The sequence below is a fragment of the Gopherus evgoodei genome, chromosome 10 (genome assembly GCF_007399415.2).
Source record: "Gopherus evgoodei ecotype Sinaloan lineage chromosome 10, rGopEvg1_v1.p, whole genome shotgun sequence".
NCBI classification, from domain to species: domain Eukaryota; kingdom Metazoa; phylum Chordata; order Testudines; family Testudinidae; genus Gopherus; species Gopherus evgoodei.
In genome coordinates, this window is record NC_044331.1 from 18,973,183 (window position 1) to 18,986,671 (window position 13,489).

At 42.3% G+C, this 13,489-nt stretch overlaps 1 protein-coding gene across 2 annotated transcripts in view; it reads left to right on the forward strand.

Annotated features, from left to right (window-relative positions):
* The window catches only part of HOMER2 (homer scaffold protein 2), a 120,040-nt gene that overhangs the window by 91,954 nt on the left and 14,597 nt on the right, over positions 1 to 13,489 (forward strand). For both annotated transcript variants that reach the window (XM_030578596.1, XM_030578597.1), the window contains exons 7-8: positions 2,394 to 2,504; positions 7,890 to 7,970. In XM_030578596.1, coding sequence (XP_030434456.1) covers positions 2,394 to 2,504; positions 7,890 to 7,970 — 192 coding nt within the window. The remainder of the gene's footprint in view (positions 1 to 2,393; positions 2,505 to 7,889; positions 7,971 to 13,489) is intronic.

Sequence of the window (13,489 nt, forward strand, 5' to 3'; positions counted from 1 at the left end):
AGGAGACTGAGATGGGTACTTCTCCTTGCTTCCAGCATGCAGGAGGCAAAGGACTGGGAGCCAGTAGGTGGGCTGGGATTTGCATATCACCCAAGATTCCATGCTCGCTGGTTGGTGGAGCTATAATACTGTCTGTCCGTGCTGTTGGATAGGATGCGAGGAAAGAGAACTCCAATGAAGATGATTGCCATAGTGTACTCTTCTCATAAGTTATTTAGCTATAGTATATTGATGCCTTGAGCTCACTTATTGTGGTAAGGTGGCTGATTTAACCCAGTCAATAATGCTACTTAAATCTCAAAATCAGACAGCTAAGTTACAACTTGAATTATACCCACAATACTGTAAGCACAAAAAGGGAGGAAGAGGAGCTAGGCTGAGAATCAGGCCCACCAGCTTCAAAGCCGCGTATTTCAACTCCATAAGCCTGTTGGAGATCGTTGCCAAAAGCCTTTTTCCCTTCCTTACCGAGCGTGTAATTTCACAGCACTGTAGTACAGGGATCGAATGTGAACCACAAGAGAGAACACTTGGAAGATGTAAATTTAGATTTTTAAAAACCCTGGCTTAGAATAGTAGTTTGTACTGTCACTAAAATAATATGGTACCATCTATCAAAAGCTTGTAATTGGCCCACGCACTGGTACAAATCTGCTGAATACAGTGGAATTCAGTTTCCGTGAATACTGCTTGTAGTGATAATTTCAGCCTATTGATCTTAAGCTACTTTCCAAAAAGCTGGGACCTGTTGTTGCTGCTGTTTTTGCCTTTCACTTATACAGATCTCTGGGGCATTCAATGTATAGAGCAGATTTCAAGTGATTTTTTTTATTTTCTATTGTTTTCAGGGGTAGGTATGACTTTCATTCCTTTTCGCATGCCATTTAGCTCCAGATGAAGAATGCTATAGCTTGTGGGAGTGCCACTGATAGACAGATGTAACCTGACTTACCTGTCTGTCAGGGCACTACAATGCCTATTGGAATTCACTCTGTTTTGCAAGATGGAGATTTTATATCTGTGTGCTATTTGGGGACGTCACTGTCAGAATGTGGAGATAATTCCAACAGAGTAAATCAGTGCTTCACAACAAGCTTTCTGTATTTAGACTACCACTTAACCCATGCTGGGTGTCAAGATTGCCTGACACTAATTGTTAGCATCAAGGTAATATTCGGTTGTTAGATAAATCTGATTCCTAGAGCAAAGAGTTAATAGTTCATTGTTAAGGCTAGCAGTGAAGGTTTCTTTTATGTATAAGGGAGAAATAGCTGATCAAAATAGTAGATTACAGTTAAATAGAATAGCATGCAACATAAATTATTTACTCAATGTTTTTGCTTTTGTGTAATGTTGCATAGGAAAGTTGCTTTCATTGACATGACCAGGTGCAAATTTGCCACTTCTCTCTAAGTGTAGTCAAAAATGAGCAGGTTCACAAAATGCTTCCTTATTCTGGCGCAGTGGTTAAGATACCTATAGCCCAACAGTCAGATGCTTTCTGTGGTTCATATAGCCCCACTATCTGCATACGGTGTCATTGATCTTCCTGCAGAGAGAGAGATTCTTCTTTGTTTCTTCTCTCAAGCAGGTTTCTCAATAGGCATTGGTGCTGCACCAGTATGGGGTGCTTGGAAATTCTTTCTCCTGTGTTAATTGGGTTAGGCAGTTTTGCACATTGGTCTGCCTTAAAATGATGTCAAGTACAATCCCAGGGTAACCCAACACTGAGAATTAAAAATACATTAATGAGAGAGCCTGGTGACTTAGGAGCAGCTCAGCACACGAGATCTGAGTCCAGAGGTGGCTAGAAGAAGTGTAGAATCAGCAAGCTCATTCCCTGTCTGAGAGAACAAAGCACCATCTGTCACACTGTACTAATCCTTCTGGCTAAGTTTTAATGCTGTATCCAGCCCTCTTATTCCTGCTGGAATAATAGACAGGCCTTGAGGAGATGACGTTGGGAACTCCAGAGAGCTTACTTCCTCATACCATATTTAAAAAAAAAAACCATAGATTATTAGCTCATACTTTCATAAAAATGGAAATGGAAATATATCCCATCCATTGCTCCTCATTACTTATTATGACATTCCAGTGCTTTGCACAGTCCCGTGTAATTACATAAGGCATTATCTAAGATAAAATAAATGCATCCTGTGAGTCTGCCAAGTGTGTGTAAATGGGTTACTTTGTTGTTCTTAATTTTAAATAGAACAGTGGTAACTTTGATCTGTTGTCCTAACCGGTATGCTCTGGGCAAGGGAGATCCTCAGCTGATGGGAGTTGTCGTACCTCCATTGATTCCGGTGGAGCTGGAACGGTTTACACCAGCTGAGGATCTGCCCCTAGATTTGCAGAGAATTTGAGTTTGCTATGATCTTTTTTTAAAGATTGAAGAGCTGGAAGAACAATGCAATGAAATAAATAAAGAGAAGGAAAGAAATGCACAGCTGAATAGGCGCCTCCAGGAACTGGAATCAGAACTTCAAGACAAAGAACTAGTAAGTAAAATAAACTTAGAAATGGCACAAATTCTTTAAAGTCAGAGTAGGCCCATCTGCTTTTCACTACCCAAAGCAACACGTACAGTGTGTCACCACAGTCAAAGAGAGCCCAGCATTTAAAATTACTGTTCTTTCTAGCTGCTGTAAGACTCTTTAGATCTCCAGTCATGTCCCCTAATCACTTGTTTACAACACTGTAGGTTCTGAATTTTTAATCTGATTTGGCATTTCAGTTTGACAGTTGTTAACAAAAATGGTACTTTACGCTTCTGAAGATCTCCGTGCCTCTTAAAACCATTAATTGGTTAAACAGCATAACACCTGCTGAGACAGGTAAGTAGGAGTATCCTCATTTTACAGATGGGTGAAATGAGCTGGAGAGGTTCATTGCCTTGCCCAAAGTCATGCAACAAGTGAGTTGAAAATAGAATCTCAGAATCACTGCTCTCATTCCCCCCCCTTTACCATATGGGAGGAGGGGAGCTGTTGACTTTCAGGTGCTTGTCAGTAAAAAGACATTCCTTACAACAGAATTTAGTATCTTTGTTAAGACAGGTGAGGTGCTCTCTTTCAGAGGAATCTTGTATTTTACTATTTTGCCACCCACACCTTATGATTTTAAGAATTAAATCCTAGATGGAGATTAAGATTAGAGGATGTCACTGACAGATTCATTCACAATTCCTAAATCTCTCATCTTAGCTTGGAGGGTATTGATTTTGCTAAGGCGAATAATGTAGGAAACTTACAGCCCCTGACTAGGGTGGGGGAAAAATGGAATCTTTGAGGTTCTTTTCCCTCCCCCACCACCCCCAGTAGAAACTAAATGTTCTGTGCTGACTCAAGAGCAAATGCAGACAGCCGGTGTAGTGAAGCTTGCCTAGTACCATTATAACTTCTCAGCTGGTGCTCCCAAAGAGCAGTGCTATTAAGGAGTTTTAAGATGGTACAAGGAGATAGGTTAGGGAGATGGATTTTGATGCACAGTTAAAAATATAATGTAGTTTTCAGCACCAGGTTTCAAAGGAAAATGTCATGCTTTCTGCTCTAATAGCATATGTAATAACTCCTACTTTGTGACAGCATTTTCCTTGAGGTTCACATTCTTCAAACACCAAATCAGCCAGAAAATGGATTGACTCATGAATATTACAGACTGAGCTACCATTCGTTTGTAGGGGTGTAGGGAACTGCACCCCTAGCCTGATTTCAGACTGTTTCTTATGTTAGTGGATTTCTGATTAGCTCTAAACCGCTGTAATTAAGCTGCTCCTGGCTTTGCAAGGCAAACCAGCATGGAGCCTGCTCACAAATGCAGCCATGAAAGAAGCACCTCTGAAATTCTGTCCATTTGAGGAACAGTAAAGGGAGGAGAGAGAAATGAAAGGATGGAAAGAGGCGCAGAGGCTTTGAGAAAAAGGAATATAAGCCACAGACTTATACAAGGGCATCAGAATGCTTGAAGATGTATGGGGGTTCACTTCTCAAAACACAGGAGGTTATTGTCACAGAGTTCTGGGGTGTAATCCAGATCAGTAAGGAGTTGTCACTACTTGCCCTGTAACCCTTGGATGCCTCACAGTGCTTTGCTGCTGTAGCTTCCAGCCTCAGATGCTCATGGCCAACCTACACATATGCAGGTGACACCCTAAGTGTCTGTGTGCTAGACATCCCTGGTTAGCAGCTCTGACTCCAACCTGTCTGTCACCCTGCAGCCCCCTCTGGCTTCCACCAGCCTTGCTTACAACCAACAAGGTGACCCCATCACACTTATAGTCCCGAATTTCCCCCAAACTGTGTGCACCTTGAAGTATCTAGCCCTCTCCTGGATAACTCAGAGAAATAATAAGGTTTATTTCTCCTTTAAAGAGACAAAAGCACATTACAGCTTATTAAATTAACTGTGGTAAATTCACCTTTCGTTCAAACACAGCACTGAGTTAATTTATGGTAAAAATAAAGTGATTTTATTAACAAGACATAGGTTAACTGATTTCAAGTAAAAGGAATAAATTTGGAAAGGATCACAAGCAAATTAAAAAAAAAGTGAAAATATGCACCTAAAACTCTGAAAACTTAAACTGGCAAAGTACAGACTTTGTTCAGTATCATTTCTGTCGCCAGTCTTCCTTCTTTTCAGCCAAGGCTGACTTTCCTTCAGTGAGGACCTTTTACAGAAGTATAAGAAGTTGGCTTCCCTTGTCTTCCTTGGTGAAAGATCTTTGCCTAAGCAGGTTTCTCACTCATATTCAGTTCCCAGAGACTTCAACCCCTTTTGGTAGAAGGACCCATCTTTCTCAGCTCTCAAGAGTTCTGTTCCCTTGTGTCCACCTAGTAATGGATGCTGAAGATGGCTTCTGTCTTTGCTTATAACTTCCAAAGTTCAGCAATCGTGTTTAAAGAGGCAGGATGACCTCATGCTGTGGGACTTGTTACTCCCTGACATGTGTATAAGACTTCCATTGTTTTGGTTCCACCATGCTTAATTTATATAGAAGATAGGTAAATAGCTGCTATGTTCTCTCCTGTCTGGGAAAGACCTGTTTCCCCCTTTGTTTGGACATACTGTAAAGCTTAATATCAATAAGTATCCATAATTCCTTATATAGTGTTAATACATGCATTTTACGATGATATTTATCACCAGAGAATCCTAGGCTTTCATAAAATAACTCACTTAATAAACTTTTATAGTACAGTGATGTTGTTTACAATCTGTTGATTCGGTTGGTTATCATGTGAGGTTCAGATCCCTTGTCTTTATAAACCAGTACATCTTTGCAGCATATTCTTTGAAAAATAAATCCTGGACCAAGCTTCTCTCGGGCTGGGTGTAGATGCAATACTGTGTCTGCCCCTATTTGTTACCTTGATAGCTTTGTTTACCTAATATGTAAATTGGACCTTCATTGGGTGTGTTTGGGGGGAGGGATAGCTTAGTGGTTTGAGCATTGACCTACTAAACCCAGGGTTGAGAGTTCAGTCCTTGAGGGGGCCATTTAGGGAACTGGGGTAAAAATCTGGGGATTGGTTCTGCTTTAAGCAGAGGGTTGGACTAGATGACCTCCTGAGGTCCCTTCCCACCCTGATATTCTATGATTCTGTGGTGATGGGGCTGGTCAGAGAAGCAAACATTCCTTTGTCTGGGACAGACTTGTTTATCAACTCACCTGGCTTAAACATATTTTTGTAATCATTCCAACATATATCCATAACTCTTAATACACACTGCACACATCCATCACACAAGTATATTAATGATCAGTGAGTTATTAGTTTTCCAATGACCTATTACTTGACACATTTTAGATACAAATTATAACCGTAGTTGGGGAACACTGAATTGGTCAGACCAACTGAAACTTATCACCTGATACCAACACAAATCCTTGCCCTTTGACCCTGGGATGCTCGTAGGGTCACTCCTTCACCCTTACAAAGCTGCAGCAGGGCTAGTCACTCACTGCCCAGAGGCTGCAGGTCAGAATCCTCTTTCCTGACAGGGCATCTGCTGCCATATTTTCATTGTCCTTTATAGATATAAAAAAAAACTGTTTTGTCATCTTTGTTTACAGTTTCCAGGACATAATATCTGATAGTATATATAATTTCATCTACAGAGTTAAATTAATTTTTTTTTAATTAAATTAATGGAGATATCCTATCTCCTAGAACTGGAAGGGAACTTGAAAGGTCATCAAGTCCAGACCCCTGCCTTCACTAGCAGGACCAAATACTGATTTTGCCCCAGATCCCCAAGTGGCCCCCTTAAGGATTGAACTCACAACTCTGGGTTTAGCAGGCCAATGCTCAAACCACTGAGCTATCCCTCTCCCCAAGTTGTTACAAAGCTTTCACGGTGACTTTAATAACCGTTGTGCTGTTAGATTTCAAACGATCTATTACATCTCACCTTTTAAATCAATATCATGACCCCGCTGTGGGAGGTGTAGTGATTGTCAGACCTGATCAGACTTGCTGACACCATGTAGTAGAGCCTCTGTGTCACAGTTAACAGCTTTTTTGCATTAGAAACGACTTTTAATTGATTTTAACGTGGTGGACAGAAACAGTTCATGCTAACAAGCAATTTGACCCTTTACATTAATGCTGTAAAGTAATGGTCACAGAGTTGGAGGAGAACACACAAAATATTGGAGATGTCCTGAATAATAGAATCACTCATCAAGAAAGCTCAGTTTCTGGGTGGGGTGGTATTTTTGGCAAAAATTTTGAAAGGAAATAAAAAACCACTCTGGAATAGACCAGATTCTTTTAAAAGTTGGGTAGTAACTGAAATGTGAGAAATGGTATTGTACCTGGAGGAAGAGAATCTGGAGATATTGAGGAAATGGTTTTTTTGCACAATTTTATGGTAGAGCATGGGGTACGTATTCCTATATACTCTTATTCTGCTGTGAGATCACCAGTACCTGGAAGAGAAGATGTCACATCCCACAACTCTACTTGTGATGTGTGTTATGGCTTGGCTATCCTGTATCAGCTTAGACTTTATCTTTATTTATTAATCTTTTTAGAATATCTGAGGAAATAAAATATGTGTTTGGAGGCAAATCCTGTAGCCTGCTCCACAGATTGCAGCCTGCCTCCTCCTGGACTCTAGGGAAAATCTCCAGGAGCAGATCCTTGTGGATGTTTTCACCCAGAAAGTCTGTTTCTGCAGCTTTAAGTGAGGGAGGGGGGATGATTTGGTCCTTTGTATTTACATTCTTCAAATATGTTCCCCACGTCACCACTGCCTTTGCTGTAAGCAGAGCAACACATGCTTTTTAACTTTCCTCTTAAATCCATCTCTCCAGCCACCTACTTGTCTTTTTGCTCATTTCTAACTCCCTTCTGTTTGTCCATATTATTCTAGTAATAAGGCACTCAGAGTTGAATACAGCATCCCAGGTGGTATTGCTCAGAGCTCTAGATATATATGCTCAGGCCTGTTACCTCTGTGCTCTGTGATGTTTTTACATATACAGCTCAAAATTCCAGTGACCTTTTTTACTGCCATATATCATTGCACACTCATATCTAATTTGCTGTCTGCTAGGTCTCTTTTAGCATTATTGCGTTTTAGATCTCTGTCTCATGGAATATGTGTCTGTGTAGTGAGAATTCATAAATATAACTAGCTGGAAATTAGATTATGCTCAGGTGTAGAAACTATGTAGTCAGTAGTTTAAATGTGGTGCAAAAATGAATATTATTATATTTAATTTATTAAATTAACATAAACCAAACCATTATTTTCAGTTATTTTAAATCCCAGCGATTTGGCATACAGTATACTTGTGCAAAGTAATTTCACAGCTTCAAATTATTTTTTTTCGACTGAAGTTTATAATTTTCCCCCCTCTTTTTTATTTATAGGAATTGGAGGATCTTCGAAAGCAAGGTGAAATTATACCCCAGCTAATGACAGAATGTGAATCTGTATCTCAGAAATTACAGGTACAGTTCAGCAAATACATTGATTAAACATAAGTGGAAAGGGCATTTGTTTTATATTTCTCAAGTTTATATATTTTTACCTGTTTGTAACTTAACTGATAAAGAGCCACCCAATTCATAAAAGTGAATGCTGATTACATGCAAAATGTACTGTGGCTGCCCCAGAATTAGAAGTAATTATAGATAACTCTGCCTCTGCCTTGTTATCTGATGAAGTTGCTACTCTGCAATTATGTTGCATCTGTCACCTGGCAGACTCCAGGATATTGTATTTCCAGCATTTATGGTGCTCTTGCCTTGCATTGCCTCATATGCAGTGCTACTAGAAGTGACTGCTTCACATACAAGAGCTGGTAAGCATTCACCAGTCTCCTTCCAAACAGCCATTTTGAGTAGTCAAGTCAGTTATACTAACATCATGATGGCAGCTAAAGCTAATTATTATGTAAGAACAGGAAGAGAAGAAAAGTTATTTGTTTAAAAAAACAAACAACTAGTTACGTAACATTGGGAAGAAGTTCATACAAAAGGTTTTTATATGGTAGGTAGTCTTTTTTTCAACACAATACATTCTGTATTTTTATGTAGATATTTATATAGCCCCCCCCCATCATCAAGGTATTTGAATCTAGTTGGTTTTAAAGCTTTTGAACTCTGACTGTATATATCAAAATGATGCATTCAAGAATTTGGACCTGGGGATCCCCATCGTGGGTCGGACCTCAGTGTGGTATGTACCATACTAACACAGAACAAAGAAACAGTCCCTACCCTGTACAATAAAAGTGTGAATTCAAACAACAGGTGTATAAGAGTTGCCATACTGGGTCATATCAATGGTCCATCTAGGCCAGTATTCTATCTCCAGCTGTGGCAAGTACCAAAGTTTCGGGGAGAGTTTACAGAGCGGGGCAGTTGTCTTCCCCATCATCCCCTCCCCGCCTCAGGAAGTCAGAGATTTAGGGTTGCCCATGCATGGGATTGCGTCCCTGACCGTCTTGGCTATTGGCCGTTAATGGACTTATCCTCCTATTTCTTTTTTGAACCTAGTTATACTTTTGGCCATCACAACATTCCATGGCAATGATTTCCACAGGTTAATTGTGGCATTGTGTGGAAAAACTACTTCTACCTTGTTTGTATTAAATCTACTGCCTGTTAATTTTATCAGGTGATGTTGGTTTTTGCATGGTGGGAAAGGAGTGAATAACACTTCTCTATTCACTTCCTCCTCCCACCATCATTCATTTTATAGGCCTCCTTGTCATCTCTTTTCTAAGCTAAATAACCCTTATCTTTTTAGTCTTTCTTATATGGAAGCCACTTCATACCCTTCATCATCTTTGTTGCCCTTCTCTGAAACTTTTCCAGTTACACTATATTCTTTTTGAGATGGGGCAAACAGAACTGGACACAGTATTCAAGAGGTGGACTCCCCATGGATTTATGAAGTGGCATTATGATATTTTCTGTCATCTTTTCTATCCATTTCCTAATCGATCCTAGCCTTTTTTGACAATTGCTGCTCATTGAGCAGAAATTTTCAGAGAATAATCCACAGTGACTCCAAGATCTTTAAGTGGTAACAGGTAATTTAGAATCCATCTTTATTTATGTGTAGTTGAGATTTTTTTTTTCCAAAATGCATTACTTTTCAATTATCACTATTGAGTTTCATCTACCACTTTGTTGCCCACTCTCCCAGTTTTGTGAAATCCTCCTGAAGCTCTTCACAGTCTGCTTTGGACTTATTTTCTTGGGCAGTGGGTATAATAGACCAAGGAAGGCTTTGCCTCCCCTGGTGCAACCACCCCCCTGAGGGACACGTGGACCGTAGTGACCCTGCCTTTTCCCTGAGGCCACCCTTCCACTGCACCAACTACTTACGTGCACTCCAGGTCCCTGCTGCTTGCCATGTTACTTCTCCTCAGGAGCAGGGGAGTGAGGAGGGATGCTGTGAGCAAGCAGCGGGCATGGGGGTCTGATGAAGGAGTGAGGAGGGATGCTGCAAGCAAGCAGCAGGCACTGGGGCCACCAGCTTGGACAGGGAGAGGGGTCACCGCCTCTGCCTGGCACTCGGGCGGGAGGCAGCTCGGCCTGGCGCTGTGAGTGCCCTGGCCCAGCACTGGGGCTGGGGGGGCCGGCCTTGGATGGTGGTTGGGGTGGGCTATCCCCAGCTCTTCTGGTTGCGGGGAGGGGGGCCTCAGGACTCCTCCTGTTATGGGGGGGTTGGGGCTCCAGTGTGCGGGGTATGGGGCCTCCAGTGGAAGGGGCATGGCAAGCGGGTTAAACCCCCCCCAAAATGGGGCTGACCCACCACTCATGACTTAACTATCTTGAATAATTTTATGTCGTCTGTGAACTTTGCCACATAACTGTTTATTCCCTTTTCCAGATCATTAATGATTATGTTGACCGGCACAGATCCCAGTACAGATCATTGAGGGACCCCGTTGTTTGCTTCTCTCCATTGTGAAAACTGACCATTATTCCTACCCTTTGTTTCCTAGCTTTTAACCAGTTACTGAGCCATGAAAGAATCTTCCCTCTTATCCCATGACTGGTTAGTTTCCTTTAAGAGCTTTTTGGTGAAGGACCTTATCAAGGGCTTTCTGAAAATTCAAGTACACTACATCCACTGGATCACCTTTGTCCACACGCTTGTTGATCCCTCAAAGAGATATATTACATTGGTGAGGCATATCTTCCCTTTACAAAAGCTGTGTTGACTCTTCCCTAACAAATCATGTTTGTTGTGTGTGTAATAATTCTGTTCTTTGCTGTAGTTTCAACCAATTTGCCTGGAACTGAAGTTAGACTCCCTAGCCTGTAATTGGCAGGATTGCCTCTGGAGCACTTTTTAAAAATTAGTGTTACATTATCTACCTTCCAGGCATCTGGTATAGAGGCTTTTTTCAGTAATAAGTTATGTACTACAGTTAGTAGTTCTGCAATTTCATATTTGAGTTCCTTCAGAACTCTTGGGTGAATACCATCTGGTCCTGGTGACTTATTACTGTTTAATTTATCAGTTTGTTTTAAAATTCTTCTACTGACACATAAGTGTGGGGCAGTTCTTCAGATCTATTGCCAAGAAGAATAGCTCTGATGTGGCAAAAATCAGAGGGGTAGCCGTGTTAGTCTGGATCTGTAAAAGGGGCAAAGAGTTCTGTGGCACCTTATAGACTAACAAGTGTATTGGAGCATGAGCTTTTGTGGGTGAATACCCACTTCGTTGGATGCTCTGATGTGGGTATCTCCACTACATCCTCTGCAGCAAAGATTGATGCAAAGAATTCATTTAGCTTCTCTGCAGTGGCCTTGTTTTTCTTGAGTTCTCCATTAACACCTTGGTTGCCTAGAGGCCCCAGTGACTGTTCATGAGGCTTCCTGCTTCTGATGTACTTAAAAAATTCTTACTGTTAGTTTTTGCATCTTTTTCAAATTGCTTTTTAAATGCTTTCTTGGCCTGCCTTTTGGTACTCTTACACTTCCCCTGCCAGTTTGAGCACCTTCCTATTGCCCTCAGTAGGATTTGACTTCCAAATTTTAAAGGATGCCTTTTTTCCTCTGATAGCCTCCATTACTCTGCTTTGAGTCATGGCGGCATTCTTTTGGTCCTCTTATTGTCTTTTTTGATTTGGGGTATGCATTGAATCTGAGTTTCTAATATAGTGTTTTTAAATAGTACCCATGCTGCTTGCAGGCATTTAAACCATGTGACAGCTTCCTTTAATTTATGTCCAGCAAGCGCCCTAATTTTTGTGTAGTCCCCTTTTTTAAGTTAAATGTTATTGTAGTGGGATTTTGGGGAGTATTTTTTTTGCCCTACAAGGACAGTGGCATTGGAGCAGTTTTTATAGTGGGGATGCTGAAAGCCATTGAACAACACTTGTATATGATGGAAACCACTTCAAGCTACTGTATCCCCAGAACTCTTACTTCCTGCACCCCTGTACAAGGATGTTAAATTTAATTATATTATGGTGGCCATTACCAAGTGATTTAGCAATCATTATCTCTTGAACCAAATCATGTGTTCCACATAGGACTAAATCAGGGATGCAACAAACAGATGGGGAAAAACAGTGAGACAATACAGATCAGTCTGATAAACAGAGGTAACAGTACATCAGCTGTCTAACCATTATCATTTTGGCAAAGGAAGTGGCCAGGGGAGGTTTTAAGGAGGGATTTGAAGTAGGATGAAGTGATCTTTGTGAGTGTTTATGGGGAGCTCTCTCTATGCAGGTGTGTTCAAAACTTAAACAAATGGGTGATGAAGACTGGCATCACTGGTGGAGCAGATTTGACATCTCAGTAGCATGTAAGAGATAGGGCAAGGATCAGCTGTGTAGGACCTTAAAAGCGAAGACTAGTAATTTGTGTTTATGCAGCAGGGATGGGAGAGCCGACAAGGGGATGCAAAGAGAGGGGTAATGTGGTCAAAGCAACAATCCAGGGAAATGATTTTTGCAACAGTTTGAATGGATATAAGGGAGGTGAGACGGGACATGTCAAAGCTGGAGAGAGGGTTGCAGTAGATGAGAAGTGGATGAAAAATGTTGCTGTTTTGAGGGAGAAGAGAAGTCAGATCTTAGAGGTATTATACAGGAAGGAGGTGGCAAGATCTAGACATGGCCTAGATGTAAGGATCTAAAGCAGGAGTCTCAGACTCAGTTTACCTTAGGGCCAGTGCCAGTCCTCAAATCCTCCCAGCAGGCCAATAATGTCACTCATGTTGCCCAAAACTCCTCCCCCACTTGCCTAAGGCTCTGGGATTGAGTTTGGGTGGGGACGTGGTCTGGGATAGGGGATTGGGGTGCAGGCTCTGGGATGGAGTTTGGGTGCTGGGTGCAGGCTCTGGGCTGGGGCCAGGGGTGGAGTTGCAGGTTCTAGGAGGGGGGAGAGGGTGCAGGTTCTGGGAGGAAGTTTGGGGGCAGGAGGGGGTATGTGAGGAGGGGCTGGAGTGCAGGCTTTGGGAGGGAGTCAAGGGTGCAGCACTTACCTGGGGCTCCAAGGCAAGGCGGGGCAGGCCGGGGGGGCCTCTGGCACACTGCTGCCCCCACACACCTCCGCCACAGCTTCCCATTGGCTGCAGCGGCACTTGGGGCGGGGGCAATGAGGGGAGGCACAGCCCTGCCCCAGTGCCGCAGGGAAGGGCCTGCAGACACGTGGAGTGAGCAGGCAGATGCCGCTCAGCTTGCCTATGCTGTCAGTGGTGAGCGGGGTCCTGGGCCATTGTAAATCGCTTGGGGGATGTGCAGAGTGGGGGGGAGCACCCAGGGGTGGCAGGTGGGGCCAAGGGAGAAGACCTGGCCCAAAAACTGCTGGAGCCCTGCAGGCCACATTGGGGAGGTTCTTGGGCCGCAGCTGGCCCACGGGCTGGGAGTTTGAGACCCCTGATCTGAAGGGAGGGGTGAGTAAAAGACTTTGGTTTTAGAACTGATTTGGCTAAAGAGTTTCTCCCTCTTCCCGTCTCTCCATATTCTTCAATGCCTCCAGCTTGTTTGCAGAGC